The sequence below is a fragment of the Anabrus simplex genome, chromosome 12 (assembly GCF_040414725.1).
Source record: "Anabrus simplex isolate iqAnaSimp1 chromosome 12, ASM4041472v1, whole genome shotgun sequence".
Taxonomy (NCBI): domain Eukaryota; kingdom Metazoa; phylum Arthropoda; class Insecta; order Orthoptera; family Tettigoniidae; genus Anabrus; species Anabrus simplex.
In genome coordinates, this window is record NC_090276.1 from 57856333 (window position 1) to 57883030 (window position 26698).

The following is a 26698-nucleotide window of genomic DNA, read 5'->3' on the forward strand; positions in this document are numbered from 1 at the left end:
CATCTGAAGTCATCGGCCCGAATGATTAACCAGCAATGGTTATATATATCTTCATTCATTTATCTAATGAGGGCTATTTTGTGTTTTGGTAGTTGCATTTGTTCGATACGCGTTTGTTGTTCGTTACTGAATGATTCGCATTCCTGCTGATTTTGCGAAAGAGAGAGAGAGAGATTAAAATTTTCCTTTTGTAATTTATACTGGTTCGTTTCAGTGATCTCAAGAACACTGTATTATCATTATTATTATTTTGAGATCAATGGTTGGCTCACTTGACATTCCAAGTAATGGCGGATGAAGCATCTTTTGACTTCTTACATGCAGAGTTAGTGTCTTATGTAATATCTAGTTTAGAGAAAGATGAGAAAGAAAAAGAAAACAAGGTAAATTAATCCATGGACTATAGCTGTGTTGTAATTCACTCTTGTTATGGTCGTTTGTAGACTTTATACCCCAAAATTCATAATTTTAAGGTTAGGTGTAGGCGGAGAGTTTTAAGTAGGCTGGACTTTTAAAATGATCTTTTCATTATTGGGATATTGGAATAGTATATTTAAGAATTTTAATCAAAATTACATCAAGTAGATTGTTGCTGACTGAGGTTGTCACTGGAATATTATTAGTTTTTCAATTCGTAATTTACTATTAAGCAGTTACCTAGTGAGAAGGGAAAGGACTACGCAGTACTACTCTTTTAAGAAATGAAAATCTGGTCGGTGTTTCGTAGATTTCAAATATGACTTGTTCTGGGAATACTATACGTTCTATCAGATGTGGATTTATTCAATGTGAATTGGTTTAGATCTGCTTGCCTGTTGTTACTCCTCCCCATTGCAAAATGTTGTATGGGAACGGGTCATTTATGGTGTTTCAACAAAGATAGATAGATACCAGTTATGGCGTATGTATGTTGCATCTTCCACAATGATTTTTTACATAAGTGTGTCATTAATATTGAACTAGTCGGTGATAGAAATATGCTGTATATTTCAAACTATGGCATAGGATTCTATTATACATTTTATTAACAAAAATATTATCAGCTTCATCTATTACACATGGTTATGAGTGTGTTTAGGGGTTGTAGTAAGGATGTAAAGGAGAGGGCATATAAGTCTCTGGTAAGACCCCAACCAGAGTATGGTTCCAGTGTATGGGACCCTCACGAGGATTACTTGACTCAAGAACTGGAAAAAATCCAAAGAAAAGCAGCTTGATTTGTTCTAGGTGATTTCTGACAAAAGAGTAGCGTTACAAAAATGTTGCGAAGTTTGGGCTGGAAAGAATTGGGAGAAAGAAGACGAGCTGCTCGACTAAGCGGTATGTTCCAAGCTGTCAGCGGAGAGATGGCGTGCAATAACATTAGTAGACGAATATGTTTGAGTGGCATCTTTAAAAGGAGGAAAGATCACAATATGAAGGTAAAGTTGGAATTCAAGAGAACAAGTTGGGGCAATTATTCATTTATAGGAAGGGGGTTTGGGATTGGAATAACTTACCAATGGAGATGTTCAATAAATGGTCAGTCTCATTGAAATCATTTAAGAAAAGACTAGGAAAACAACAAATAAGGAATCTGCCACCTAGGCGACTGCCTTAAATGAAGATCGATATTGATTGATTGACAAATAAGCCACATACTGTACATGCGTCATTCGCTACGGACAGTACTATGTAGATTGTGCTAGCCTCTTTAAAACCGAAACAGAGTTGTTTCCTGCATTTCATTAGCACACTCCAGTGTCAAATTGTCCCAGATTTGTGCACAGGGATATCTTTGATTTTGGTAAATTGAACTGAATAGTATTTGTGTTTGCCACTATGCTTTCCCCTGTTCAAGTAACTAATATCAGTGTACAACACTGTCCTTTATCATATTGTGGTTTGTTGTTTTAAATGTGCAAAATTATTAAAGGTATCAACTATAACTGAATGGCAGGAGACTTGTTATCACGTTTCTGCAAGTTGTCCTTTAGCAGAATTTGCGGAAAGCTGGCAGAGCAGCTAGAGTTCAACTGTTGTGCCTTGAACTTTTTAATGTACATTTGGCCCTGTTTTCAATTTTTGGGCGTCTATTAGAATGTCGCTGCTGCTGTCCTCTTGATTCCATTTCATAATCTGCTAGGTAAATACTATGCGATGGTGCTGATTATTGTTTTAAAAGGAAGTAAAACTTGGCAACCATCCTGTATTAACAATGATCAGAAGGAAAAAATGGAAGGGGGCCGGCACTTCGAAAAATGAGGGTATCGGCAAAAAAAAGACGAGGGCCATCAAGGGCGTGAAAATGGAAGACTCCGAAGTCCTCAGTACCTAATACCGTCGAGGTCGGAAAAGAACAAGAGTTAACGAAGGGAGGTCGGATAGGATAGATGAAAGTGAGAAGACTGGGCGAGTTGGCCGTGCGGTTAAGGGTGCACAGTTGTGAGTTTGTATCAGAAGACAATGGGTTCGAAATCCACTGTCGGCAGCCCTGAAGATGGTTTTCCGAGGTTAACCATTTTCATACCAGGCAAGTCCTGGGGCTGTACCTTAATTAAGGCCACGGCCGCTTACTTCGCACTCCTAGCCCTTTCCTATCCCATCGTCGCCATAAGATCTCTCTGTGTCGGTGTGACGTAAAGCAAATTCTAAATTTAAAAAAAAGTAAGGAGCATCGCAGAAATACATGGAAGCATTGCCAGGACTCAGCTAAGGGCCCTGTTGTTGCTAACCCACGCTCCCAAATTGAGAGCCTCTGAGGTCCTTTTTGTCACCTCTTACGTGGGTGTTACTCTACCGCCCCCACCCACAGAGGAAGTAAATACGAAGGTTAGGTACCGACACATACAGAGGATTGACATTGCTGGTGCTTTACAGAAGATAGAACATAGTTGCCATTACTTATGAAACAAGCCTCACATATACACTTTATTCATCGCTCGTTTACTCCTAACTACTGCTTAAAATAACCCGTTGATCTCCATTGTGTTCGCCCATTCATTGAAATAGTACAGGCCATGGCTGTTGAAGGAAGCACATTTGAAGCAATTACATTTTGTCGTGAGTTGCTTGTCGGATATTTAAAATAATCATGTCCACGGGTGTAATACTACATACCGAGCGTGATGGCCTTGCGGTTAAGGTCGTGTAGTTGTGAGCTTGCATTCAGGAGGTGGTGAGTTTGGATCTGACCATTGGCAGCCTTTAAGATAGTTTTCTATGATTTCCCATTTTCACATCAGGCAAAAGCTGGGGCTGTACCTTAAAGCCATGGCTGTTACCTTCGCAGTTCTAGCTCTTTCCCCCCATCCTTGTGTCGCCGAAAACTATCAATGTGTTGAGCAACATTAAACCCCTATAAAAATAATAATATTGGTACAGCAGGTCCAGGAAACAGTGTTCTAATTTTAAAAGTACTGTTACCTTGGCAAATATTGACACTGAAAAAGTATGAGATTGATTATGAGCCCATAGGATTTTTTTGAGTACTCAGCCTAAAGGATGGTTGGATCCTCAACAGCTCCACCATCAGCTGTCATAGATGGCCTTAGGCATCACTGAAGAGGCATGCCAGCGAAATGAGGAGTGAGGTAGTTTCCCATTGCTTTCCTTGCTGGGCCAGAAGTAAATGATTAGAATGCATCAATCAACCCTATAAGCGCCATTTTCACACCTATCATTCCAGGGACTGACAGCATAAGCATTGGTATTACCATTACTCATATATCAGTCACTTTCATATTGACAAAGCCCAATATGATACTGATTGTGAGGCAGATATTGTAAGTAACAAATTTGTTCTAGCCCATACCAGACGACATAGTGCACTGTAAACACTCGGTCACACCAGCAAAGGCAGTAAATATCACCTTGACAATATTATTGAAAGTGAAAACAGATTTTCAATATCTTTAACGGTTCACAAGTAATTTGAGCAGAACATCTTATCTGACTCATCCTCTGTATTAGTTCATGCAAACTTAGTGTGTTGTTTTGTATTTCATTTTGAAATAAGAACAGTAAATATGAAGGCATAGTATGTGGTACAATTAACTCTGGCGAGATTATCACCTATTGCCCTCTTTGAGACAAAGTACTGTGATGAGGGGACACTCTTCATTATGCATTAGTAGCTTTTATATAATGAAATATGCACAAAATGTGTGGTTAAACTCTGATGTACTGGATTATGGATTTCTCATTTTCTGCATTTCATGGGAAGTTCACAAATACATCCTAGGTCAGGTGTATGGTGCACTTTCATACTGCAGAGTTTTTAGTGACAACCTTGCACTGCCAGAGACTTCTCAAAATGTCACAGGTCTTGATTGGTATCCATCTACGATCAGATTGTCATGGCCTTCGTTGAATAAAAATTGAGCCAGATATTGTTTTAGTTTTCTTCTTTTCTTTGTGGTAGTCTTGTCTAGCAGATTGTCGATGGTAGGTAAAAATTCATTTGTATGTCTTGAGCCAAGAAAATTATCTTCGTAAGTTTGTAAATGAATTTGGAGCGCATATACTGTGCTTTCACAGCTTCTAGGGTGTGTATATGTGTGGTTATGGACAGTAAAATACACTCGCAGCATCCTCGTAAGAGGTGACTGAAAGAAGGATCAGGGGCTCTTGACTTGGGTTAGCGACCACGGTTCCCCTGGCTGAGTCTGGCGTCACTTCCACTTGTGGTGGGCTCCTCCCTTTCATCTTCCCTAGTGTACTGGTCCCTTTTCATTAAGCCATCCATGGGCACTACGGCTCCCAGAACTTCATGCACCCCTAAAATATCTTCTTCACAGAGTGTTTTTCAATTTTTTGAAACTATGCTGAATTTATTAGTTCATTCTTCACCCAGTTGACATATCGAAACTTCTGCCTCTGCACTTCATAGTGATTTTCATCAGAGGGAAAAAAAAAAAGAAACCTTTCTTCTAATGCTCTGTTGTCCAGTCCTGGTGACTGTTGTGGACACACAGACATTTCGCCCGTTAAAGGTATTTCTTTGGAGGTTTTCGGGTTTTCCCTCCATGTGCTTGAAGTCTACAACGAAGTTAGTTGCATGCAACCCCCTGTGGGTGGGGGACACAGACGAAGAATACACCCACAGTATCCCCTACCTGTCTTAAGAGGCGACAAAGAAATTATTGTAGTAGAACCATGAAACTACTTGTGATTAGTACCACCACGCAGGGAACACCACGAGACACTTTTACTTGCGCGTAGTTACACTATGTTAGGTACGAAATAGGTTTGTGATTAGTAAAAACAGTGCGCGTTGCTGGCTTTTACAGTACCTGTGATTAGTAACACTTTATGAGCGACACCATGGCGTGCCTATGATTAGTAACCACTATGGAACACCACAGGATAATACGAGTCCCTGTAGTTAGTACACTTATGTGATGAACACCATAGGTTTGCATTGCCTGTAAATGGCGCCGCAATGTACCATAGGTCTGTATTACATGTGTGGAATACCGTGAGTCTACGCTGCTTTTGATTAGTACCGCAACATAACAATTACCATGGTTCTATATTCTTAGCGATAAGTACCATTATGAGGGGCCGATGACTTGGATTTTGGACCTCCTTTAGACTATCCGCATCATTGATTCAGTATTTTTTTTTTCTTCGTCAGTTTCTGTGAATGTGCAGCATTGCGTGTCGGATCCACCGATTGTTTTAAATTCTTATCCATCCAATCATTCTTCATCCTCACGTTTTGAATTCTGCTCAGTGGAAGATTTTGTACTTTTAATTTGTCATTACATTTAGTCTCATTTCGTACCATTAGGGGCAGATGACCTAGCTGTTAGGCCTCTTTAAACAAGCAGCAGCATAATCATCATCAGTTGCATGCAGATTCACTCCTTGCAGTCCAGTTTGCAAACAAAGACCACAGCGGAGAGCGTGGGATTTAATTTTCTTCTGATCAGAAGAAAGCGGTTATCATTTTTTTCTCCTTTTCCTTCGAAAGTTTCCTTATGCCTTGGATGACTGAGCCAATCTGTTCGTCTTGCTGAATAATTTGATTTACAGGGCCTGCAGTTACTCAAAATTTAGTTACAATCTATACTTCTTGGGAGTAGTATCCATTGAGGACAGATATTACAAATCTCACAAGGTGACATCAGAATTCGTGAGAAGTATAGCACATGCAAATCAATGTACTTTCAACCTTAAACAATCCTTACAAAGCAATTAATATTCAGTCAACGACCAAAATATTCATAGAATAAGGAATGTCACACTCACTGTTGCCATCCATTGGGAAAATTAGAAAATTATTAAAGTGGAATCTTGTTCTGATTATATCAGATGGAATGATGGAACTGCAGTACAACAAGTAATAGTACCGGTACCTTTTATAAAGTATAGGGTAGTGAATAAATAACAGAATGGAGGGCTGCTGGTAGCTTGATATTGAGAGAATGTCACCACGACTACCTTCTGTGTAACTGTTGCATTTTATTGTTACAGATTTTGTAAGGTATTGGCAAATGATTTATGTTTGGACTTATTTTGATGCTTGTTGGCTTTTAATGCAAAATAGTTTGTTTTAATAAATATTTTGTATCATTTGATGATGATTTTGTGTTTTCAGCAAACAGATTTATCAACCCTGGAGTATATAGGATTCTCAACTGGTTATAGGATCATTGAAAGGTAATCTCCATACATTTTAAAACAGAAACATAGAAATCATAATGCCTTACATGGTAACATAACATTTAGTCAATTTCCATTTCACACTGTAATTTTTATTTGTGATAATGTCATTTGCATTATGACAGAATAATTACAAAAAAAGAACATATCTCCTTTTCTTTTGTAATTGTCATTAATAAATACAGAAAAATCATCGTTGTGCACTGGGCGAGTTGGCTGTGTGGTTAGGGGCATGCAGCTGTGAGCTTGCATTGGGAAATAGTGGGGTTCAAATCCCACTGTAGGCAGCCCTGAAGATGGTTTCCCATTTTCACAACAGGCAAATGTTGAGGCTGTGCCTTAATTAAGGCCACAGCTGCTTCCTTCCCACTTCTAAGCCTTTCCTATCCCATCGTCACCATAAGACCGTAAGACCTGTACTGTGCGACATAAAGCAAATTGGGCAGTGGTAAAGAAAAGATTGCCATTAAAAAGGGCACCTGTTTGTGTGAGACAGACTTAAGGTTCATTGACAACTTTTACAGAGGTCACATTATTGACATAAAAGAGTGCATTGTATCCTACAAAGACATTGCCTGTATTAGACCAGGTCAAACAAAGCTCCAGCTTCTCACACTGAACGTAGTGGTGGTAGGTTTCGAGGAATGAGGAGCAGTCTGGTAAGCTTATCAACTGGTCTGGTTTCAAAGAGGTTTCAGTATCTTGAATATCGAGACTGGCTTTGATTTGTTTATCAGACATTTCTCGCTTTTGGCTGATAATGCTCCCTATTACTTCCAGCTTGAGATAATTGATCTGCTGTGTAACACCCAGCTCAAGGACACATTTTAAAATCCTGAAATGTGCATAAATTTTATAGAGTACTTCCTCAACTGCACAGGCAAGTTGCTACAAGTTCTTTGAATATTTTATATCTTCTCTGTATAAGAGTTTTTTTACTTTTCTGTTATGAAATTGACTGATTCGTGTCAGTGTACGAATATAATGGAATTGAACCTGCACAACTGTTTGCAGTCAACTGTTATCACAAACTCTTGTTCCAAATATAGAACACTTTACTCAGCCCAGACATAAATAAATTAGCACTTGTTCTGTCTGAACTGCTTCCTTCCCCTTGGTGCAACAGCCCTGAAAGGCCATGGCCTACCAAGCGACTGCTGTTCAGCCCGAAGGCCTCCAGATTATGAGGTTTCATGTGGTCAGCACGACTAATCCTCTTGACCATTATTCTTGGCTTTCTAGACTGGGTGTCTGAAGTGATAGTATTCTTTATTTTGTTGAAAATTGTGTCGGTATGCAGTGTGTTATCGCAGAATATATATATTTTTGTCATATTGTGTTTGATTATGAAGACTTTGAATTAAACTGTCTTTCTAACCCATAGAACAAAACCTGAACATCCTCACATATTTTCAGATTGACCAAGGAATGGCCCCGTTTCAAAGATGAACTTGATACCATGAAGTTCATTTGTACGGACTTTTGGTCATCCATTAACAAGAAACAAATAGACAATTTAAGGACAAACCACCAAGGAGTTTACGTTCTTCAAGATAACGCATTTAGATTTCTTACAAGGCTGTCTAATAGTCGACAGTACCTGGAGATGGCACCCAAGGTAAACATTCTCTTCATAATTCAAAATAATGAAAAGTACATGTAAGTTTGTGTATGTTTACTGTGAAGCATAGAGGAATACTGCAAAATTCAGCTATAGTTTATTTTATTTAATGAATTATTACAACTAATGAAAAAAGAACAGAAAAGTGATGAATCATATTGTGTACAGAAGATTAAGAATATGAAAAGGAATGGTAAATAGGATAAACACAACGATAGGTCATTCTGTGAAGAGAAAACAATAGAAAGAGGAGAGGACAAACGTGAAAACACTAAAAGGGCAGGACGATCGCCACATGTTTAAGTAGATTGTCCGTCTCCTCATCAACGCCAGTTCTCGACTCTCAGTGAGCTTGTTTCTGCTTCCCAGCGGGCATCAACACTGGGGCCATTGTCCTTTGTCATTCCATGTCCATAGCAAAAAAAGGCTTTCAAAGAGAGAGTAACCCCAGTCTATTGAAAGGAGCCACTGTCCTTATTATACAGATTGGCCTGGATTTGCAAAGATAGACCGCAAAGCATAACATTGTTTCCTTTACAGGTTGTATTTAGTTCTTTTTATTGTGCACAGGTTGATAAACGAATGTATTTGTCTTGATTGCTGGGATTAACGTCATATTCGATTATATCTCGGAGAATGGTGTGTGCTACATTTAATTAGGTTATAAAACTAAACGTACTTCTGGGGGCTGGCTCTCGTAGTGATATTCAGTGTAAGATTTGAATAATTTCTACTCCAGTAGAATGTTATAGAACTTACGTTGTACATAGTAAAGTTCTACTAGGAGTTCTATTTGTAATTACCTAGCAACCAGCTGTTGCCATCCCAGTTAGAACACCGGAGTTCTTCACAATCCTCGTTTTATTTTCATATCGCTTTTAATAAAAAACTGAGTCACAGCACACTACACAAGGCTGGTCTTGTAACTAGCCGCACCATTGGTCTGAAGTTCGTGGCCAACAGGTCTCCAGTATCTCTTGGAGTTCTGGTAAAATATGACCAAAAGTGAGGTTACAGGGCACACACCATCACAGAAAGTAATGTTACTTCTAGGGGTGGGTTATTGGGGTCCCTGGCAAGCACAAAGGAAGGATCTCCCTTCTACACTACTTCAAGTATTGTTTCATGACTTTTTAATATGCTTTTTCACCCATGAAGAATCAACAGAAGTACCACCAAATGTAGTTTTAACTATCGAAAATTAAATGAATACTGTATAATTGAACAGTTACAGAAGGTTAGAAATTTAGCATCATAGTTCTTGGTGTTATAACAGTGTGGTATTAATGTACTTTATTCTTGTATTTATGTCTATAAAGACAGATTATTTATTTGTTTTTGTTTCCCACTCAAAGTCCCTAGAAGTGTTTCTGTATTGTTTCAGTACGTCGCCTTTACCTGCGGTCTTATCAGAGGTGCTCTGGCTAATCTTGGTATCAACAGCATGGTGACTGCAGAAGTACAGTCAATGCCTGCTTGTAAATTTCACATACAAGTTCAAAGAACATGACACATTCCTTACTACCAGTCTGATGTGCAAGGTGTATATATTTATTTTGTTTGAAGATATTAAATCTTGTTTATGTATGTCTCTATTGGGACAGTACATTTGCTGTGTGGTGCAATAAATTCTTATTACAATTACTGAGAAGAAAAGTATTTATTGCAATACTTATGAACCTTCAATTTCCATCCCAGAAAACTTTCCTGATGTCTTCCATCACAGGTTTATGTGGGATTTTCTCTTGTGACACCTACCAATGTACTGACCTTTGTTCTTTCCATTAATTGTGGGCAGGAGCCAGTTAGGCTTAGGTCAGATTTATGAGTCTCTATATAAAACCATTCTTCCATATCAATGTCAAGGGTCACCTAACCACAATAAAAAATAAGGGTATACCTGAAAGTCAATAAACTTCATTATTCTGAAATTATCAGCAAAGTTATCTGCACTGCCATACAGTTTGCATCCGACAAGACACTAACTTCACGGATATCCGCATTGGTACACCTACCACTAGTAGCCATCTATAATGATAAAGCAGGAAGTGGAGAAACTACTGTAGAAGGTTTCAGAAAAGAGGGCCAAATCGACATGTGCGACGCAGTTTGCGCCTGCGACCCCACAGGTGTGGGAAAAGCAGCAGGGAAAAAAAGAAGGCAATGAACATAGCAACATTTTGGACAGACATTGTGTAACCCAGACACTGAAGTAAAGAGAATTTTAAATGCTCAGGAAAGAAAGCGAACAGGAACTTGGAAAGCACGCATGAATAACAGTACTCAAATGAAAGACATGGAGTCTAAAAATTTTGGCTGCAGCCTTCACCAGGGTTTGATAAAATAAGAAAGAGTGAAGGTGGTCATTGTTGACAAGCAGACACTTATGAGGTATAATGGGAGGGGGGAAAAAACCATTTAGCTGCACGATTCAGGTCTCATAGCTGTGAGCTGGCATTCAGGTAATAAGAGTTTGGAACTCATTGTCAGCCTGAAGATGACTGGTGTGAAAACTGGGAAAACCCTGCATGTCATTGCAAAATAAAACCAATAGCTTTTTTTTAAATCTTAATGTAAAGACTGGGTGCTTCCTTACAGTAGATGTGTGACTTCAGAAACACTGGTAAAAAGGATTACTGCCGACTCTGTGGCCACTGGTCTTGGGATAGCAAGCCTGCCTCTTATTCCAGAAGCTCAGAGTTTGGATTACTCCCACTACTGATCTTGGTTTGTGGTAAAGAATGTGTACATTATAAAAAGATTGGAAGGGGGTAAATATTAAAGGACAGTCATCAAATGTGGTTTTACAGAACTGGGTGTGAATGGGCACAGGAAGATCCATCTTGATGGACTTTGCAGGCATTTCAGAGACTACATGTTTATTTGGCTTGTTTGTAGTTTAGCCAAAGCAGGAAATTGGTACTCGTAGATGTTTGACGAAGTGCAGTCACGTAAACCTTGTATGGGGTTAAGACTTGTTGATGGCTCTGGGTATATAAAAATGGCAAGTCTTGCAGCAGTTGTGTTCACAGGGAAAGGAATCAGAAGAGGGTGGGAGTTGGTGTGGTTCATAGCAGGGCAGGTGAGAATAATTTCCAGGTTTGGAGGGTGCTTTTCCAGAAGGTGATCATGGGTGTGAGGTGAGAATCTATGATTTGCTTACCCACAAAACAAGTAATAGTTGCCATTTTACAGTTCACATGATGGCAGTTTACTTGGTTCAACATCAGAAGTAAGTAAAAATTTTAAAATGCTGTTCACAGCTCCCAGTTGTGCCTGGTAGTAATGGGCAGTCTGAGAAGGGGTCTTGAAGATTTCTTGTGACTAGCACAAGCACCTGTTTCTTGTGAGAAATTGAGAGATCTCGATAGCGATGTCCCCGCAATGTGTGATGAGCAGCGTCATAGGCCTACAGGTAGACAGATAGAGCTGAACGTCGTTTGTGCCAAGCATGCGAATAATCAATCACGGACCTCCGATCCATAAACACATGTCAAACAAGAGACTATGGCTTTCATTTCTTCCATTTATACACAGGTCTTATTTTGACGCAGTATAACAATTATTTATTTACCGTATCAGCAGCACTAATATAATACATATACGTAAATACAAACCAAAAGACAAATATATAGCAACATCATATAAAAGAAAAAGAGGTCCTAATGTGAGATCTAGACTATAAAGGCGACTTCCTGTCGAGCACGGTGCTTAGAAAAGTCGATGCTGCGTTGGTTCCTTAATGTGGAGACTGTCTAGAAATAATGAACCACAATGGAAGGGTCTAAGAACACAGGACATGACAGAAGAACAAACATATGGTTGCTGACCAATAGTTAGCCACTTTCAGGGACTCAGGTGTTGTTTGCATGAATATAATTATAAAGAATGCACATTCTGGCATTCTATGCAGCGGTAAGTACACGAATAAGCAGGTTAAGTACAGAAAATGATGGCTACAATAGGTGTACATCGTTATCACTCAATTTATTTGACCCACATTTAATATCCATTTGACAAGTGCTTGTGTTTACCGACATTATGGCGACGAAGGAAATAATTCCTAACCATGTTATAGAGTATTTGCATCATAATTAGGTACTTAATATGTGTGATTGTGTCCAATTGTAAGCGACAACTTTATGATTATGTCCAAAACGGAACGCAAGTCATGGACATGGGATTATTTTGAAGAGACGCCATATAGCACAGCTCTCCAAGTTGTTCATTCAAGAGAGGTAAAATACGTCAGGAGAAATACTTCTGGGATGATCCGGCACTTAAAAACACAATATCACTGACACAAGTCACAAGACACTATCCTGTCGACAACATTCGCAAGGTATCAAGGTAATTGTACATCCTATCTACAGTTATTAAATTATACAGGGTTACTCAAGAGCCTCCATAGCATCGGGGGCAACACGCTGGCCTTTCACCACTGGGTTCTGTTGCTCAAGTCCTAGTCACTCCATGCAAAATTTGAGCTGGGCAAAGCGGAGACAAGACTGGTTTTTATCCGGGTACTCCAGTTTTCCCTGTCATCTTTCATTCCAGCAAACACTCTCCAAGAAGTTTTCACCTGTGGGAGCTCCATTAATTTCATTCCTGACCCGGTCAAATGACTGGAAATAAGCTGTAGATTTTCATTTTCACAGGGTTATTTTGCTAAGATGTCCCACCTCTAAAAACCCTTGAAAACTGTTTAAGATGACGACATTCTGTTTTCCTTTTGTTAATGGTATTAAAGGGCTCAATAGATTAACGGGCAGAACCACTGACAATTTATCTGCACAATAACTGCTGAAGATATACTAATCAAGCTTATGCTCATAGTTACTGGGACGTTGGACATATCACAGCACAGGAGAATTGGTCTTGAGATCTGCAACGTAAATCTCGAGCGAGAGCACTGCTCATCACTAGTGCCTGGTACACGATGTATATACATGGCTAAGAGTACATCGTATTTTCGGTGTTCTGCCAAGAGATGGCATGAATGTTTAAAAGAGGATGAATCGCTCTTTCTCATGGATTCATGTTCGAGACACAGTGAACCCACCTCCAAGGCCAGTAGTAGTAATCATGTCTCATAGAATCAATTCCAGGGCCTCTAGAATCAGAGACAGGCTTGCTACTCCAAGACCGGCTGAATGGGGGGCAAGGAATCTGCAATAATCCTTTCTACCCGAGAATTGAGAGGTATCTTGTTATTCCCTCGAGCTGGGCCTCTCAGGGTGCGTGCACCACGCAAAAGACTTCGCTTGGTTGACCAGAGTGCAGATCCCCACTCCTCGATTTGAAGATATAGCACTGTCTCTTTCCCCACGCCTGTCTCCCTCACTTGCTCCATAGCGCTCCAAATCCAAGCCGAGTAGCCAAGAAACAAAGCGTTGGTCCGAGCTGAGACGGACCGATGCACTGTGCACAGCAACCTTGCGCCGCTGTTTGCATGCGTGAGATTTTGGGCATTTGAGAGGCCCTGCCCTAGAGCATTAAGGACATTAGCCACTAATCAATACGTTCCACAAACACCGAACAGTAGACCATGGACAATGAAATGGCATTTTTCTTCAAGAATGGAATACAACCTTGAATAAAGAACATAACCAACTTTTCTCGATTATAATTTATTAACCGTCGTTAGGAGAATCTTCACACGTACATGCTGTGCAATATATTACAGTTATTCAGGTAGTTCATTTCGTAAAGAGCTCTATCAAACATAACAAAACAGGGTCTCAAAAATATCAGAAGTAACAAATTATAACTTGATCGAAGTTTTTTCTTTTTACAAATCTACTTCAACAGTTTGCACACACACAAACACTTAATTCCAATTATACATGGAATGTGTACATTATTATATTACATGAGTACATTGAATAAAATAAAAAAAGTGATATTCACTATTCTAGTGAGTTCAACATAAGCAGCTGTTTCAAAACTTTCGTTTGACTTGTTTCTCGAATCTCTCCAGCCAGAAACATTTCATCCACGACTGTGTATACCTGAAATAAAAGAAATATACATATTAACATACGGTACATAATTTTATTAAATTCTTTTTATTTTGACTTTTTGTAAATAATGTCTGCGTTACAAACTACTTTCAGATATGACACAAAATCTGTGATTTTTAAATAATATTAATGCAGAAAATACAGAGCCTCAGTAACTAATTGGGGCTATGGTCTGCTCGGATTCAGGAATGTTCAGATTATCCAGAAAATAAACTACCATATAATACTCTACATACATTAGTGGCATAACTAAGTAAAATAGTGCCCCAGGCAAGCAGAAATTTGTTGCCCTTTCCAAACATTAGGATGTAGCTTAAACATTTCAATATCAAATTCAGTAAGTAATATAAACAATATGTAGCATTAAATATACTTAAAATGTTTAACTGATTTCTTTGGGTTGTATTTCTGAAGTACACATAACTACTACATTTTTAATTAAAACAAAACTGAAGGAAATGATCAAAGTGTTTATTTGAGCCAAACAAATGGCACCCCGTTCCCTAAAGTGATGTCCTAGCTGTGTCACTACTGTAGTTACTCCACTGACAAAGAACAGTATACGAGAAAACATAGCACAGGAGCAAGGGGAACAAGACTGAATGGAAACTTCACTGCTGTTATTGCAGTGTAAACTAAGAATAGCTAATCGTGTGAACATACAAATGTGAAAGATACTTAAATTGTATGCTGTACTCTCAAAATACAAGTGCTTGCAGTATGTCATTTCTATTTTACAGCTTGACTACTGTTAGAACTACAGTATTAACAATGTATTGTTCTGCATTTGGATTCATCATATTCTAAAGGCTAAGCCCTGTCGCTGCAGCTATAGATGTCTATATTGAGCCAGTCTTCAACTCAGCATAGGTCTTGCAGTTCATTCTCTGAAGCAGGTTTTTAAAATAAGACACTCTGGATCGTCCTCTTCCTCTTTTCTCTAGAATTCTTCCTTCAATGATGTTGCAAATGAACTCCTCATGCAGCAGAATGTGACCGGTAAATTTTATTTTAAGTTTTTTAATTTTAGTTACCAGACTCCCATCTCTCTAAGGACTTACGTATTGCTCTTAATTTCAGTTGAACTTATCCTCTGCATTATCCTCCAGATCCACACTTCAAATGCCTCTAGTTTTTTTCTTTTCCTGCTCTCCTAATGTGTCCAGCTTTTGCTGAACTCAATTCTGCTAAATGCTAGCATAAATAATCGCTTTCAAGTACAATCTATGATTAAATACTTTTTTTTTTTTTTACTGTTGCAAGTGGCATTTTAACCTTTTCCGCTGTATCACGCATTCTGTTCGGATTACTGAAATTTCGGGTTTAACACTGACAGTAACACCATACGTTTTTCTGATGTGTTGTGCGAATGAATGCCATCTATTCCTCTTAAGGAGGGGAGAGTTATCCCCTCCACCACCTCTATTCCTTGTTCATTCAATCTGGTAACTTTAATGTAACTTCAAATAATAGGCTATGAGTGACACGTCTTCGAAACGTGTGGTGTAACTAAAGCAATATTTATAGACGTGTTACTGTCAGGGTTAAGATTGTCAGGGCTCTACTGTAACATACAAATTTTCATATGTTTTTGAAAACATTTGCGTTAAATATCATTATCAAGAAAACTAAAATTATGACTGTTTGCAGACCAAAACAGGTAACACCCAGCATCAAAAACGGAAGAAACATAATACAATAAGTTGACAAAAACAGATGTATAGAAATTAGAAGGAAAATTGCAATAGTGAAATGAGCTTTCAGAGAGGAATGAACTTCATTAGTAATTAACTTTCTCAGAGAGAGTGTTACCGAAGGCATTTATTTCAAATGTACTGCAGAATGGTTGTGAAAGTTAGCTCTCTAATAGAAGATTGAAGTTTTAAAAGTAAAGGAACAAAGAAGACTCAGAGCTAATATCCTGAGGAGGAAAACAAAACATTTTGGAAATCTGTTCAGACAAAATAGAACCAATATGTTTGAATGAGAAGTTCCAGTAATAGAGGAAAAGGGAGATCGCAAAAAAAAAATATATAATAAAAGATGTACTGGAGCTTACCAAGTAAATTTTGCCTTTGTTGGGTAGGAACATTTTCTGCATCTACATCATCTGCTATTGCAATAAAATTCTGCTCTGATGTTTTATACCAGTACTCCCAGTACTCCACAAAGCAATAAGCTGCCTCTGGGGATCAGTGGTAGTGTTGGCCTCCGGATCCCATGATAGTGAGTTCAAACCCGGCAGTGGTAGTCTGGTTTTTGAAGGGCGGATAAAAGTCAATTCGACACCATGTCGTACGATGTTGGCATGTTAAAGATCTCTGGTGACACAATTGGTGTTCACCCGACAAAATTAATTCAATCTCAGGCTTAGATGGCCAAGAGAGTTTTGGTTTACACGTTTTGCCATCTAGAAGACCTAGTGTAAAACAGAACGTTGAAATTGACGAGCAGACAGCCCGATGGCGTCAAATTGAAATGTCTGCACACGGTAGCTGAGGCCATACGATTATTATTATTATTATTATTATTATTATTATTACAAAGCAACAGACTACAAAGAGTTAAAAACACAATACTATTTGAATATTTACGAGCAAGCCATTCCTCTATGAGGTTGACAAAGAACAATGTTATTACTGTTGAAAATGCCAAAGGATATATAGTTTGCATGCTAATGGAAAATTTTATCCACAAACAATGAAAATCTAGGAAGGCTGATAAATGTTAGCGGTGGTCCCAAGTGGCCTCAGAACATTTGTACGTACCACAGAGATGCTGAGTATAGAACAAAAATGGCTAACTGGAAATGTGAATACGGTATCACAAGTTGGACACACTACCACTAGTCCACCAAGGCAGTATACATGATAATTATACCATATTTACCAAATCCCTCCCCTGCGAACCATGTGACCTTGCTGAGGTGGGGAGGCTTGCGTGTCCCAATGAAGCAGATGGACGAGTCGCAGGTGCAACCCTTTTAAGTTACCTATCTTACGTTCTCAGTTCAATACGGACAAAAAATTAAATTCTTAGATTTAAAAGGTACTTGACAGCTAGTAATATTTTATGAAGAAGCCATATCCTGAATTTCAGGCACAAGCACTGTAACAATTTAACGTGTAAATATGATGCATACGTAGAAGCAATAAATCTCCGAACAAATGCAGTTTCAAAAAACTAACTGCTGCAAAAAACATGCAAAACAGTTTTATATTTTAAAGACACCATCTTGAAAACTCACCACAATGAACTCTTTGCTATAAAATGTTACAGAGGCAAGATACCCACCTTGTAGAAGTTGAATACCAGATCCAATTCACACACATTGTGGAAATATTCATTTAACACCTCCACAAAATTATGGATAGCTTCCAGATAACACAGATTGTTATCATTGACATCTACACATATACAGAAGTATAGTCCAGCATATCTTCTGTAGACAATCTTGAAATTGCGGAACTGGAAGAGAAAAATTAAGTAAACAATAACTGAAAATAAGTTCAGAAATTTATATGTACCTAGTCCAGCCATAAATATTGTTACAAACATATACAAGTTCAAACACTACTGTGACACCATCTAATGGCATAACTTATAAGAGAATAACACTAAAACAATCTGCATGAACCTCCAAAGTGATTTTGTTGCAGCATGGAACAGGGTCATTATAAAAATCGTATTGTAATAGTGCTGCGCAAGGTGGGAAGACAGCCTTCAGATATATTTGATATTCTTAAGAAGCTTGGCATCAGTAGAATGGGAGTATGTTCGACTGCCCTTGATGAGCCACCTTGAGGTCTGCTAGGACACTACAGCTCATCAATGCTGTGAAACAAAGAATCTGCCAAATCCTATGGAAAAAAAAAAAAAAAAAAAAAAAAAAGGTGATGGCAAAAGAGATGAACGTTTCGAGACGAACAATATACATGGCGCTAAGAAGTGATCTAGGTTGTAAATATACTTTGTTGCAACGCTGGACACTTCCTATGAATACACACGGAGCAGTCAAAAATTAAAGGCTGGCAGCCAGATGGCATCAAATTGAAATGCTTGCATACAGCAGCCAAGACCATACGATTATTATTATTACTGGCTGGTCAAATGCAGAGCCCTACTTAAGTGGTATGTACAAAATGGTCATAGGAAAATTCTCTTTACTGATGAGAAAATGAACATTGAAGAGCACTTTAACTATCAGAATAATTATATCATTGATCCAGACGAAGTGACAGCTCAGCGTCACCGATGGTTGCCATTCTGGACATTCACTTCTGTCAGAAATGTGTTGAAATGTGCTAAAGTGAACCAAATCACAGTGTTGTGCTCTGCTGTAAAGCCCATAAACCAAACTTTGTTCACAAGATGGAAGCAAAGTTTTTAACAGGACTCTGCTTCAGCATTCAAGGCCAATACAACTCAAAAATAGTTTCCAGCAAATGTTCCCAACTTCATTTTTGTTGTTTATAGGGCATCTGGCAGTCCAGACTTCAATCCTTTGGATTACTGTGGTTTGCTCAATGCTTGAAGAAACATTCTGCAAGAAGAGAGACTAATAAGAGCTCTGAAGATTGCCAAAGCCACTTTTCCCATGAACATTGTGTGTGTGAAACAGTTTGTGTGTGGCAGGAAATAAGACTGCGGTAATTTTAAATAGTATACCTGAAATAAAAAAAGAAGTGCATTCTTTAAAAAAAAAAAGTCATCATCTCTGCATGAATAAACACAACAAGTGCAGTTCTGTTTGTACAGTTGAAAGCTTTACTGTACTTTCCATTTCCACACTTTCATCACCAGCATTCACGTAAAAAGCAGAGACCGTTTCTTTCAGAAAATCACTTTTCTGTGGTAATTTATGCAATATATTTGTAACCCTCAATGAAGTAATACATGTACCATGCAGTTTGTAATTTATAGCAACCCACAAACAGCAAGGTGGCAATAATAATAATAATAATAATCTTATGGCTTCAACTTCTGTGTAGTAGACACATTTTTATTTGAAGCCATTATGCTGCCCAAGTTTACCAGAAAGTGAAAAGAATCTTGGACCTTTATGTTTTCATATATATATATATATATATATATATATATCAATGATATGTGAAAAAAAGTGGAATCAGAGATAAGGCTTTTTGCAGATGATGTTAATCTGTACACACTAATAAATAAGTTACAAGATTGTGAGCAAATGCAAAATGATCTTGATAATAATAATAATAATAATAATAATAATAATAATCGTATGGCCTCAGCTACCGTGTGCAGACATTTCAATTTGACGCCATCTGGCTGTCTGCTCGTCAATTTCGACGTTCCGTTTTACTCTAGGCCCCCACTAGATGGCAGACCGAGTAAACCGAAACTCTCTTGGGCGTCTATGGCTGAGATTTAATGAATTTTGTCGGGTAAACACCAAATGTGTCACCAGAGATCTTTTACATGCCGACATCGTACGACATGGAGTGTCGAATGGACTTTTTTCCGCCCTTCAAAAATCCGACTACCTCTGCCAGGTTTGAACCCGCTATCTTGGGATCCGGAGGCCGACACTCTACCGCTGATCTTGATAATGTTGTGAGATGGACAGTAGGCAATGTTATGATGATAAACTAGGTAAAAAGTCAGGTTATGAGTTTCACAAATAGGAAAAGTCCTCTCAGTTTTAAATACTGCGTTGATGGGGTGTAAGTTCCTTTTGGGGATCTGGGTGATTTCCGACAAAAGAGTAGCTTTACAAAAATGTTGCAAGGTTTGGGCTGGGAAGACTTGGGAGAAAGGAGACGAGCTGCTAGAGTAAGTGGTATGTTCAAAAAATAATAAAGGTGTTCATTAATCCATATTCAATACTTTATTTCCACTTATAGTGGTTACATAAATACAATAACTTATTTGGGAAATGTTCCGCCCTCAATTTAGGGCAACATCAGCCTAAAATAATCTTCAAAAGTACATATAATATTACATATGGAAGCTAAAAGATTAGCTAGTTGCTAAAATTTGATACATCAAATTATTTTAGGCTGAAGATGCCCTAAATTGAGGGCGAAACATGTCCCAAATAAGTGTTATTGTGTTTATGGAACCACTATAAGTGGAAATAAAATATTGAATAGATGGATTAATGAACATCTTTATTATTTTTTGAACTGTAAACATTTTTCAATACGGACCAAAATTTAGGTTTATAACATGTAATAAGTGGTATGTTCCGAGCTGTCAGTGGAGAGATGGCGTGGAATGACATTAGTAGACAATAAAGTTTGAGTGGTGTCTTTGAAAGTAGGAAAGATCACAATATGAAGATAAAGTTGGAATTCAAGAGGACAAATTGGTGCAAATATTCATTTATAGGAAGGGGAGTTATGGATTGGAATAACTTACCAAGGGAGATATTAGATAAATTTCCAATTTCTTTGTAATCATTTAAGAAAAAACTAGTTGCCACCTGGGCAACTGCGCTAAACGCAGATCAGTAGTAACTAATTAATCTCGAAGTAAAGGAGACTCATTTCTCGGAAATCTGTACCAAATTAATGCAGACGACTTACCAAACAGATATTTGATTATTTCTGGAAGAAAAAGACCACTACGGCATGGATTAAAGAAACAAAGAAGGATATGGAAAGGTTAAACATCTCGGACGTCCAACTGTTAGAAAGGAATACATTTAGGAACACAGTGAAAAACTGGGAAGGGGTTCAAGCTGCAGGAAGAACTAAGAAAACAAGAAGAGCCTGGACATATGAAGATCGGAAGCAGGCCAACGAACACTGGAAGGAGTGTTGGACACAGAAAACTTTGCACGAAGAGAAAGAAATGAAGTTGCAGCGTGTTCCTAAGTAGTTCATTCACTTGTAAAAAAATAATAACGGAATGGCCTCGACTATCAAATGTGGCGATTTTGAGATATGTCAATTTTAATGTACCATTTTACTCTCCTTCCAGACAGCAGAGAAATCTGGTACTCAAGTGGGCAACCTATTGCTGAGTTTCAATTAATTTTGTTGAGAAAACAATGAATGCATCACCAGAGATTTCATATACATGCACACATCACACATGGCATGCCCAATAGATTTATTTTCTGCCCTGCAAAAACCAGACTACATCTGCTGGATTTGAGCCCGCAATCTTAGGTCTGGAGGCCGATATTCTGCTAGCGTTCCACAAAGAGAACTGGCCTCATAGGTGAAGTGACCAAATTGGATCTTGAGCCAGATGGGCACTACTGAAACTGGATCTCAATGAAACACCATTAATATTAAAAAGTGTGTTAAAATTGTATCAAGAATCCACCATTATCTCATTTTTGGTCACTGGTCAGATGACCATTCTTGACTATGAGATTTGAGAGTAATAAAATTATTTCATCACTAGCTTCAATCCAAGGTTTGAATACCAATTGATACATGTGGAATTTTGGAAATGAAAAGTAAAGTCTCAGTGCATTTTGAAATAATTAATACTGTTAAAAGTCACAACTTTTATTAAGTTGTATTCCACAACGCTTCACAGCGTTGTCGGGTGGTGAAATGGTGCAAGCTCTGAAACGAGTTACGGAATACAACTTAATAAAATATCATCATCATCATCATCTTCCTTCCAAGTATTGGGCCATGTGACCCATTACGGTCTTGCATTTTTCTTTTTGCAAGACTTGAAAGCAATCAAATGTCCTTCTGATGGGTTGCTAGCCTGAAGGAAGTAATTAAATTGATATTTTCATAGCCCATAATTGTAAGACATGATAATAAGCTTTTGGGCTTTTACATAAAATAAATGTCATTGCAAAGCCCGTACTGTCATTAGTATACTTTTTTTAAAGTACAGTCAGAGGTTCCACCTTTACAATAGGCGTATTTCTTTTTTAATTAGCAATTAACAAATGTCGGGACATGTTTCGTCTTCTTGGTGGACACCATCAGCCGAAATACTTGTAAGTAAAATAGACAAAAGCAAAAACACACTAAAATACGATTCGGGTTACCAAATACGTCAATTTAAAATGCATGATAAAATTTGGAGAATGTTCTTAAAATGCTGGAACACAACTGTTTTTAGTTCTGTTAAAATGAAGATAAACTTGTTTAACACATGTAATCGTTCCAATAGAATACGATGATCGAGCTCTTCTTGTTGGCGTGATTCTGTGTTGTTGACAATTCTTGGTTAGGTTATGAGGCAGGCGGAATATTTCACTGTAACTGTACACATGGAGAAAAATTGTCGTGGAAAGATTACGTGTGTTAAACAATTTCACCTTCATTTTAACAGAACTAAAAAACAATTGTGATCCAGCATTTTAAGAACACAATCCAAATTTCATCGTGCATTTTAACTTGACGTATGCGGTAACCCGAATCATATTTTAATATGTATTTGTCTTTGTCTATTTTACTTATCTTACAAGTATTTCCGCTGATGATGTCCTCCACGAAGGACGAAACATGTCCCGACATTTGTTAATTGCTAATTAAATAAACCTCCAAAAAATTAGTTTTGGGCTCTTGCCGTGTCACAAACCAAGATTACATTTCGCAGAGAACTTTGCTCCAGGTCTTCAGAAGAAAATCTCATCTGTTCATGAGCAAAACTTTGACTGGTAACAGTATTAATTATTTTATAATGAATTAATTCACAGTCGTGGACAAGGCCTACATTATAACATGGTTATGTTTAAGAAAGTCTCAGTGGTTCAGATTCCATATAAATCTCTAGTTTGAGTGCCCTACAATATTAAAAGTCGTATAAAACTCCTAGGTTGACTGCTTTTTTTAATCCTAAAATTATTTAAAAGTATACATTAAATTTATAACATTACTTTGTGGATTAAAAACAAAATCATTCCTTAAACTAATCAGAAATATTACCTCAACGAAGTTGGTATGCTTTGCATCCCTCACTGTCACCACAGCATGGACTTCTTCTATCAGCTTCTGCTTTTCATCATCATCAAAGTTCATGTACCACTTAGCCAATCTGGTTTTACCAGCTCGATTCTGAATCAAAATGAATCGAATCTAAAACAAAATAGCACAAAACCCTAGTAACAGTTTAAATGGAACATAATGATTATAAAATACAAAAATTATTTTTTAAGGTACAATAACAAGAAGAACCTCGTTTTTCACATTATAAGGGTATTTTTAAGGTATTATTTCACACATATCTGGGAGAATTTTAATAATATTATGAAGAATGTGCATTAAATCTGAGAAATATTACACAATACCTTCCTATTGAGGAGCGCAATGCTTTATTATGCTTTTATGATTTACGGACAACTTACGAATCACGGGAAAACAAAAATTTACAGAAATCAATTCATATGCAAAGGTGCTGGATTTTAGACATGAATATGGAAAGCTTTGATGCTTCAAAGTTTCCTTCAAATCTGTTTTTGGAATGGTTTCATCCACTATACAGAATGTGCAAGAGAGCTATTACAACCTTGTCCCCTGTTAAAAGCTACAATCTTAAATGTATAAAGGCACATATGTGAAATGGATATCCCTATAGGTCTTATTTCCTCCAGCAATTTATTTGTAAAGTAATGATACAAACCACAGGTGTACAGCCTTAATAATAAGAATAATAAAATATATTTCTGAACTGGAATCTACTATGTAAAAAAACAAAACAAGGATACAGTAATGAAAGTCATTTTAATATAATTATAAATGACAAGGAAAAAGACTTTCTCTAAACATAAAATTCACAGACTTTATGCTCGTTACCATGGACCTGATAAATTAAGGTCCTATAGTGTCATACAGATTATTCTTCAGAATTCAAGTAGATAAAAAGGGTTACACTTATTCAATTCAAAATACATTCTTGTTATCTTAATGGACCATGCCGCTAAAATGCATATAATTATTCACCAATTCATGATTCTGCTATTAATCCCCACCAACATGGGTTTCTCCCAATTTGAGTATTGTACTATAAAATGTTGAAAACTGTGCAGGAATTCAACACCGCAACCTTCAGTTTTATACTAACAAGGCTACAAAGACAGCCTTCTTCAACCAGAGCCCTAGTTAATGATATAACAAAAACAAAATATGCCACAATGTTTAAATTAGACCTGTAACACCTACTGCAGTTACGAATACAATATTAATTCTCATTACAACATGGCAAATAAATCTATGGCTCTTGTCCAAGATGTTCATCTTCAGATTCTGACAAAACAAAATACTTCGCAAACAATTCTACAATATTACTTATTGCTGTATATTTATAACCTCCATTAAGTTTAAATAAATAGCATCGAGAATAGAATTTTGGTGATAACCAAGATAATAAAGAACAGCATTCAAACGAACTCAGTAACAGATAGATTTATAGTCACCACCAACTACTCAGTTCGTACCATTTTTAAAAGTGACACTTGCACTTCTATTGCCTGATACACCCCCTCAGCAGAAGATCGCTGTCGCCATTCAACTTCGTTTACAGCGCTCCGTTCCGGAAGTAATTATTTTCGTACCAACCCATGCCATTCGAAACTTGACACGTGAGTGATAAGAAATAAAGGAAATAAATACGTTGTGGATAAATAATTAATGTCATTAATAAACCTTATAATATAATTGTCACTAATACATGGTTAATTATCATAACACCAGAAAAATTATACACGTTCTACACAAACACAAGGGATTTCGATATCACGAAAATTAACATGTACCAACTTATTCGTATACAAGATCTCTACTTCCAAGTGACATTGGTATAGCCCATCATCCTTCAATACAATCAAGAAGGAGATTACAAATATATATCTACAGCGAATAATTCCTTGCCAGTGAAGACCTATATTAATTTCTAAAATCATGACAAGACTTCCTCTTCGTTATGTTTCTGACGTTTACACTTGCACATACTGGTTGGTTAACAACTGCTGTTCGCAATTCGCATATGGGAGTATACACAAATACAGTAACCAAAAGATTCAGGGAGTCGCTATTAGCGAAACCCATTAAATTTTAAAGAAAGCAGAGGAAGAAGAAGGAGATTCAGGGAGTCGACTGGAATCGTGATTTCATTTCCCGAAATTCACATGGCGCAGGTTATTCCGTTCCTATTGAAGTATTTGCCGTAAGTATAGAACTTCTCTATCGTACACCTTTCATTTGCAAGATCAAGTGGAATACTGTGGAAATTCGAAATAACTAAACAGAGATGTTTTATTCTACAGGCGTTTACCTGTTATTCGACAGCTATCGTCTGTGGCATCTCGTTTGAACATCGCCCCACAGCCTAGTTTGTCATCCGCTGTGCGACAACTACACTCTGTTGCTGGCTTTTCCAATTTTATAACTACAACTGTGGCGCCTCAAAACTGTCAAGGATGTCTATCTCGCCAGCTTCCTGGAATGGCTTCTACATCCCTTCTTCAGACAAACAGCCTGCCGAATTTATTCCAAGTTCGAACGAACGTACGATGTCATTTTCCTAGACCCAGTGAGCGCAAACGCATTAAGCGTCATGGCTGGCGAAAACGAATGTCGACACTGCCTGGTCGTCGAATTCTTATGCGTAGAATATTAAAGGGCCGATATGTACTGTCTCATTAGTGTTATTTAGTTCGTGACATTACTTTTATGCACATTGGTATTCAGTGGTTTTCTTTTCCTTTCGATGCTCTGAAATGTCAATATTTCTTCACTAATGTTGACAGTATATTGTGTAGTATGTATATTTGTTAAAAGAGGAATGGGAAAGATGCTTAGTGGCTTTATAATTTACGACGACATAACTTACGAGCATTGATAATAAAATTACTTTGTTCTTAAATTTATCCGTAAATTGCCTTACAGGCAAATATTTTAGTAAACTTGCAAAATCTGTAAGATTGAGAACTGCTGTGGATGGCTTCTGCAGACTGCCTTTGATTTATTTTTATACTAGCTGATGTACCCGTGCTTCGCTACGGGATTCTCAGAAAGACTGACTTTGTGGTTTTCTTAACCTGAAATCAACATAGGTCATTACAAAAACGTAAGTATGAATGTAGCGATTAAAAGCAATGCTATCATATAAAATACTCGATCAAATGGAAAGCCGCACGTTTTATCACTTTTAACGAACAGTGCTGCGGTTAGATTGCGGTGCCAATCTAATAGTCCAAAGTTCCAGAGCTGGGATGACCAGGCCGCAGATTGCCATGAACACTCATCTGCCATTATTCCGCGAAATATTCACACTGTTCATTCCAATCAGTGCCTCAAAGTAGGGATTGAATATCCCGAATGCTATGATGATCCAATGTGTTACGTACCGGTAGTATCATAAAATTTATAAACCACGGGAATGTCATGCTAAAGAAGAAAGTTATCTAACTCCCCAGCTACTTCCCATCAATATTCAGGCAGGCTGTTACACTCTG

The 26698-nt window shown here is 37.7% G+C and overlaps 3 protein-coding genes across 3 annotated transcripts; 2 read left to right on the forward strand and 1 right to left on the reverse strand.

Moving 5' to 3' along the window:
- Nucleotides 1–243: 243 nt before the first annotated feature.
- Nucleotides 244–9917, forward strand: Trs33 (trafficking protein particle complex subunit Trs33). Its single transcript, XM_067156684.2, has 4 exons — nt 244–383; nt 6584–6645; nt 8065–8266; nt 9654–9917. Exons 1-4 carry the CDS (start codon nt 288–290, stop codon nt 9777–9779), a joined length of 486 nt encoding a protein of 161 aa, XP_067012785.1. The 5' UTR covers nt 244–287; the 3' UTR covers nt 9780–9917.
- A 3963-nt stretch (nt 9918–13880) lies between these two features.
- AP-2sigma (adaptor protein complex 2, sigma subunit) lies at nt 13881–24834 on the reverse strand. The gene is made up of 4 exons (XM_067156509.2): nt 24680–24834; nt 23172–23321; nt 17587–17760; nt 13881–14280 (listed from the first exon to the last, which is right to left on the reverse strand). Exons 1-4 carry the CDS (start codon nt 24680–24682, stop codon nt 14179–14181), a joined length of 429 nt encoding a protein of 142 aa, XP_067012610.1. The 5' UTR covers nt 24683–24834; the 3' UTR covers nt 13881–14178.
- A 375-nt stretch (nt 24835–25209) lies between these two features.
- On the forward strand, nt 25210–26210 carry mRpL34 (mitochondrial ribosomal protein L34). The gene is made up of 2 exons (XM_067156834.2): nt 25210–25407; nt 25508–26210. Exons 1-2 carry the CDS (start codon nt 25370–25372, stop codon nt 25884–25886), a joined length of 417 nt encoding a protein of 138 aa, XP_067012935.2. The 5' UTR covers nt 25210–25369; the 3' UTR covers nt 25887–26210.
- The last annotated feature ends 488 nt before the right edge of the window (nt 26211–26698 follow it).

Excerpts from the sequence above, each read along its gene's own strand:
- Trs33 (XM_067156684.2), top strand. The coding sequence starts at position 288 with ATGGCGGATGAAGCATCTTTTGACTTCTTACATGCAGAGTTAGTGTCT. Across the intron at positions 6,646-8,064 it reads GGTTATAGGATCATTGAAAG|ATTGACCAAGGAATGGCCCC; the intron begins GTAATCTCCATA and ends ACATATTTTCAG. Across the intron at positions 8,267-9,653 it reads ACCTGGAGATGGCACCCAAG|TACGTCGCCTTTACCTGCGG; the intron begins GTAAACATTCTC and ends GTATTGTTTCAG.
- AP-2sigma (XM_067156509.2), bottom strand. Across the intron at positions 17,761-23,171 it reads AGCATACCAACTTCGTTGAG|TTCCGCAATTTCAAGATTGT; the intron begins GTAATATTTCTG and ends TTTCTCTTCCAG. Across the intron at positions 14,281-17,586 it reads TGGTATTCAACTTCTACAAG|GTATACACAGTCGTGGATGA; the intron begins GTGGGTATCTTG and ends CTTTTATTTCAG.
- mRpL34 (XM_067156834.2), top strand. The coding sequence starts at position 25,370 with ATGGCGCAGGTTATTCCGTTCCTATTGAAGTATTTGCC. Across the intron at positions 25,408-25,507 it reads TTCCTATTGAAGTATTTGCC|GCGTTTACCTGTTATTCGAC; the intron begins GTAAGTATAGAA and ends TTTATTCTACAG.